The sequence below is a fragment of the Microchirus variegatus genome (genome assembly GCF_963457635.1).
Source record: "Microchirus variegatus genome assembly, chromosome: 19".
NCBI classification, from domain to species: Eukaryota; Metazoa; Chordata; class Actinopteri; order Pleuronectiformes; family Soleidae; genus Microchirus; species Microchirus variegatus.
This window is the reverse complement of record NC_139820.1, coordinates 10114508-10120507: the sequence shown is the minus strand read 5'-3', so window position 1 is coordinate 10120507 and position 6000 is coordinate 10114508. Positions and strand designations below refer to the sequence as shown.

Sequence of the window (6000 nt, the reverse complement as noted above, 5' to 3'; positions counted from 1 at the left end):
TGGATGATTTCACCGATTTTGTTTAATGATGTTTATAATCCGCAAGCACGCACACATATGCACACATGATCATAAGACCGTATGTGTTTATCAGTGGAATAAACCGTGACCATGAAATGTGGGTTTGTGCCCTGTTTGAGTTGAATGTGACTTACGAAAGGCATCGAGCTAGCACCTGGTCGAATACCACCGGTATTCTGGTGACCCTGCAGAATACCACCAGTATTCGACCAAATATTTTCCAAATAATCAAGGACGCAAAACGTTGCCATTTTTTAATCCGATTACTCCACATTAAATTAAATCAGCTAACATCAATATTTACGTTAGCGTGTAGCATTAGCAACTGGATGCTATCGGCTCAGACGCTGAATCATTTTTGACGTGCTGTTGTGGTTTACGCCAGTTGTCGTTTGTCACCTTGTTAGCTTCTTGTTTAAGCGTGAAATGGCCCCATACTTTGGACATTTTCTGCCTTTTACGGGCTGTTTCACTCTCCGTCTCTACCGCTATTATTACTCCAGCTGAAATCCAGATCTGCTAAAACGGTCCGCGTGGAACAATGATCCCTGCGCTGAACAGGCCGCACGATTGGAATTAAACGAATACTCGAGGCAGAGTTTTTGCCTCAAGAGTTTGACCAAATGATACTGTTGTCCCACGACAGATGGACGGCTAAATAAGCTGCTGTTTACTAAGAGATTTTCGCGGTTTTGTTGTCACACTAACGGCGAGGCTGCGAACCTTGAGCTTCAGGCAGGATATAAAGGATAAGCGCTGGGATTGTCTCGTTATGCTGTCAAACTTCTTTATTCGACTTTGTCAAGTGCAAAAACATGAGAGAAGTGCTACAACTGCAAACATAACACGATTAAGAATACAAAAGAGCGAAGACAAAATATGTTACGACAAAAAAAAAAAATGCATTGTACAACACTCGGCAGGTTGAAGACAAAGAGCTTTGGCACTATTATCACTGCGTACTGTGCACAGAAAGCAGGTACATGTGTGTGAAGGCCAGTTGCGTTAAGAGCTGGGCTTTCATTTTTGGCTTATTGTGGAGAAAGGTTTATATTAAGTACATCGTTAGCTTTGGCTGAAGTGCTTCAGTCACACTGGAGAAAGGTAAATCTTTGGAGTTCGTAACACCAGTGCTTGACATAATGAAAACGCTGCTGCGACATTTAAACATTTCTGATCATGACAAGCAAAAATATATACACCATCAAGCACCAATATATACACAAATGTACACAACGGAACGCGGGCCTTTTCGTATCCGACAGGTGAAAATGGGTTTGACACAAAATGGTAAAGATTGAAGGTGCTGTGCGACGGTGGCACCTGCTTTGAAGAGAGACCAAAAAGGACCTTGATGCCTCTGTGGACGTCCCATTATCGCCTCTGAAAGATCAATTCTCTTTCATATTTTATATTTTGACTGACATGAGCTGAAATTCCACACAGCTGGAAATCGCAGCTAATGGCCAAATTCGAAAAAATGTCCTGGTTTATGGTTGTCTATCCAGGTGGTGGGGGTGGGGAATAAGGACGGGTTCCCTGAGATCTGAGGCCACTGGACACTGTTGGCATGTCCTCATGCTGATCACAACAAGACAAAAAAAAACATCACCAAAACAAATATGAGACGAAAGCAAAGTAGACCAAAAACGCAAAACCGACTGATTTCAATACCACGATAATACAAACGCGTCTCTATAATGGAATGAAAACTTGACACGGGAGAGTTAAATATGTTGTATATCAGCTCAATCAGAAAATAAAGTGCTAAGTACAAACTGAATGAATGAATGAATGATTACTCTGCACGGTAACAATCCAGGATACATAAATGATACAAAAGCTTTGGCAGCGTTTATAGTGACGATACAAGAACGAGTGAAGCTTCCTCTATTGGTCTGGATACCAAGCTTATTATTTTTTTACTCTCTCAACAATCTACATCTGAACAAAAGTGCTTTTAAATCACAAAATCAATAATATTAATAATAAAAATAATAATAAAAATACTCAGACGGAAAGTCATTATAGCTTTAAGATGTGTTAATATTCTTTACCTCATATAAGTGAATGCAAAATCTTTTTTTTTTCCTCGAACAAAGCACCATCTTTACTCCGTAACGACACTCATTCACTTCTTTGGCTTCCATTTATCTTTTGTTTTGTTTTGTTATCTCTTTCAAGCGGACCTTTATGGAGAGATGTTGATATCTGCACCCTGAAAAACTAGCTGCTAGGATATCCCAACAGTCTGTGTATGTATGTGTGTGCGTGTGTTCTTGTACTTGCGGTATACTGAGGACCAGTGAGGGTTTTTTAACCAACAAAGTGAGGTCATTTTTACCGAGTGAGGACATTTTGGCCGGTCCTCACTTTGTTTTCACTAAAATCACTTCCTTGGGTTGTAAACGTGCCTCTATTTGGTACAAAAACCCGTTTTCCAGCCCTGGTGTTATACACACTTTTTTACTCTGGGGCTCCACCTGCAGACATTTTATGGTACTGCGCCCAGTAGTTCTTTATAGATGTCATTCATGAAGTAGATAATTGTGTTGAATTATAAAGTGTAAATGCTGGTCCTCACTTTGTCAGCACTTTTACCCGGTCCTCAGTATGCAGCAAGTACAAGAATGTGTGTGTGTGTGTGAAACGCTACCATTAGCACATCGGTGCCTACAGTGTTCATCGTCCATGTCTGCGTCTATAACCTGCGTGTGCGTATATCGAGTATATCTGTATGTGTGCCTGCATGCAAATTTGGGTTGAAAACGCCACACGTTTTCAGACAGGCCACTTGTACCCATGCTAACCGAAATTATAAAATATAAACATATGTAGACACAATTGAGAAAAACACTGTTTCTTCTTTCTTTCTGATATATACAAAAAAAAAAGGACCGACTTCCAAAAGTCCTCTGGTGAACACGCTCGTGTGTTCCTGTCAGTGACCCCAAGTGACCACCAGGGTCACATGTGGTTGGTTTAATCGGAAAGGAAAGGCTGGAAAGTTGATTTTAGTGTTGACCTTTACGTGACTGCTCACTTGAAAACAGGTGAACCTGCACCTCGTTTCAGAGTGATTCGATCACTGCTCATCTTTCATTTCCCACCCCCAAATTTATCTTCCCTGGGTTTAGAGAGCGGCACCTGGGGACAAAACCCGCTGTCCCCCGTCCTCCTCTCGTCCTTAACCCAACGTTTATTCATCTCCTTCATCTGTCCTTCTCTCCTCATGTTTTGGGGTGTCCGGAGCCGTGCCTGTCTAAGTTGGGGTGCACCTTGTTTTTCAGGGGTGGCGGCTTGCGTTTTCGCTTGCGTGTGGGGATGGTGGTGGTGTGAGCGGGGTGGTTGAACAGGCTGGAGGCCAGGGCCGTCTCTCGCTCTTTGAGAGGATCCCATTCCTGGGTGATGGGTGCAGGGACGGGGGTGGAGGAGGGCAAAGAAGGTGCAGGGGTGTGCGGATGTGCAGTGGGTGTTTTGAGTGGGGCGTTTCCTGATATGACGGGGAGGGAGGAGTCAGATTTCTCTGTGACTGGTGTGGGCAAAGGTGCGGTGACTGAAGAAGGAGGAGCAGGAGTGAGTGTTGAGGCTGAGGCTGGTCTGGACTTTGAAAAGGGAACAGGTGTCGCTGCAGGAGTCTTTTTGGGACAGTCCTTTACAAGTTCACTTCTATCCGTCCTTTTGCTCTTCCTGCTCCCTTTGTGTTTCTCTTTTCCACTCCTTCGCTCCCTCCAACCAGCAGAGTCCTTGTCCTCGCACTTGCTCCTTTGCCCTGCCTCACTCCTCCTCTCTTGACCACTGTCTCTGCGTCGCCTCTTCCTCTGGGCTCGCTCCAGTTTGCACTCGACGTGGTACAGATCCTCTGTTGCCATGGTGACGCGGTCGAGCTGTTGCAGCAGGGCGTCCAGGGTAGGAAGAAGTCTCCTGAGGGAGGCTTCAGTCTCGGCCCTCTCCCTCCAGCTGATACCTCCCACCACGACCCCAGGGCCCAGACCCAAACCCAGACCTAACCCGAGCCCCAAGCCGATGCCCGGGGCTTCGGTCAGACTGCAGGGACTGGAGGAGGCCGGGCGCCACGAGGCCTCAGATCCGGCGTCGACGCTGTCTGGCGTGGGTGGAGAGTCTGGATCATCCAGCGGTGGCAAACACAGGGACTTGCAGTCGCTCGTGGAGGACGAACGAGATGGCGGCAGCTCCATGCCTTCAAAACGCACCTTGTGACGAAACTAGGAACAGGGAAATAAAACAGAAATAGAGGCTTTAAGGAAAAGCACCGGTGTCTTCTGACCCTAATATAATCTTTATAGACCTGTTAAAACTCTTTTGTTCTGCAAGTTTGCTAATGTACTTAATTTTAAGCATCCGAACTCTGACATTGTGGTCAAAGGTGTTCTCAAAGCACCCTCTGCTGGACAATTTGATGGTAAATGCAAACAGTCTGCTTTTAGGCTTTTTAATGTACTGTAAATGTTGTAAATTTAAATATCTCTACTGAATCTAGTCTGAACTGAATTAGGACTGTGTGAATCGAATTGTTTCAGCTTCTTAAATGTGAATATTTTCTTCGTTTCTTTGCTCTGCATAACAAAGAAATCATTAAAACTGAATCCTTTTGGTTTGTGGACAAAAACAAGACATTCGAGAACATCGTAATTTCCAGGTTTGACAAACACTGATCAACGTTTTCTGACATTTTATGGACCAAACGATTAATGGTGAAAATAATTGTACCTCCTTGGCTCTGCTGAGACCCATCCACATCTTGAGCCGCCGCAGGAACAGCTCGACCATCTCGTAATCCTGGAGATCCACGGCCGGTCGGTACAGCTCTGCCCGCGCGCGTCGGTAGTTCCTCAGCAGCATGGATGTGATCATCCAGAGCAGCACCAGCCGGAGCGCGGCGAAGCTCGTGTGGAACACCAGCGCGGAGACGGTGCTGGAGGGACCGGAAAGTGTCCGGCTGGGACGCCACGTCAACAAGCCCCGCCCGCCAGCACCCAGCAAGGACAGACAGGTGGCGCTCACGCTGCCGTAGCCGTCCAATACAGAGTGGAATAGCTGCATTGAAGGAGGTAAACAGTTTGTTGACATTTTCTATATTTATAAGCTGGAAATAATGGTCTAATAATGCATATGGAGCTACTGTAAAGACATGTTTAGTGTGTGTGTGTGTGTGTGTGTAGGAGGACAATTTGGCAAAGGAGAAACAAAAGGGAACAGTGAAGAGAGAAAAACACTGACCAGGTGTCCTGTGTGTGAGTAAGCCAGCATCAACAGCAGTAAAGCCAGGGCGACTCCCAGCAGCTCCCAGACCGAACGCCGCAGAGCTCTGCCAAACACGGCCCACTCTCTGAGAAACCGCAGCTGGTGAGAAGCCTGTGGAAGAGAAACGTTTTGAATTTGTGTCTTGACATTTTCATAACTTCAAACTACTTGTGTTTTTTCTTCACAGACACGTCACAATGAGCGCAGAAGTCAACATCGCGCGTTTCATCTCCTGTAATTAGACTGAGGCGGACCACAAAAACATGAGTGAGTCATCTTTTTTCACACTTTGCCTACTCATAGGGCCTCCAGAGTCCCAAATATAGGGATTAACATGATTAAACAGTTGATTTTGCATAATATGTCTCCTTTAATTCATATCGAATGGACTTTACTGACCCCACAGGGAAACAGCCGCAGGACAAAACACAGAACGACAGAGCCCAGCACTAGCAATGCTGGGCACGTTAAGGGCGGCTAACGCACATTAACGCCACTGCATAACTTAATAATGATAATTAGCATGAAAAACAGAAAAAAATTACTGCAAAAAACAGGAAAAAATACTCTGAAAAACAGAAAAAATTACTCTGAAAAACAGAAAAAAATGCTCTGAAAAACAGAAAAAAATAAATCAGAATAACAGAAAATATTAAAAAAAATCAACCAAAAAATGAATTACTCCAGTCCAATCTAACACGGCCTCTGCTCTCT

General features: G+C 44.8%; 2 protein-coding genes across 6 annotated transcripts in view; one reads left to right on the top strand and one right to left on the bottom strand.

Moving 5' to 3' along the window:
* The window catches only part of tsc2 (TSC complex subunit 2), a 24193-nt gene extending 24089 nt beyond the window's left edge, over positions 1–104 (top strand). For all 5 annotated transcript variants that reach the window (XM_083905775.1, XM_083905778.1, XM_083905777.1 and 2 more), the window contains one exon: positions 1–104. This exon is cut by the window's left edge and continues 142 nt beyond it. In XM_083905775.1, the coding sequence (XP_083761901.1) occupies positions 1–26 (26 nt within the window). In that variant the 3' untranslated portion in view covers positions 27–104.
* A 759-nt stretch (positions 105–863) lies between these two features.
* The window catches only part of pkd1a (polycystic kidney disease 1a), a gene marked incomplete at its 5' end in the record, with an annotated part of 84456 nt that continues 79319 nt past the window's right edge, over positions 864–6000 (bottom strand). The window contains 3 exons of the mRNA XM_083906043.1: positions 864–4247; positions 4753–5079; positions 5263–5397. Coding sequence (XP_083762169.1) covers positions 3252–4247; positions 4753–5079; positions 5263–5397 — 1458 coding nt within the window. The 3' untranslated portion in view covers positions 864–3251. The remainder of the gene's footprint in view (positions 4248–4752; positions 5080–5262; positions 5398–6000) is intronic.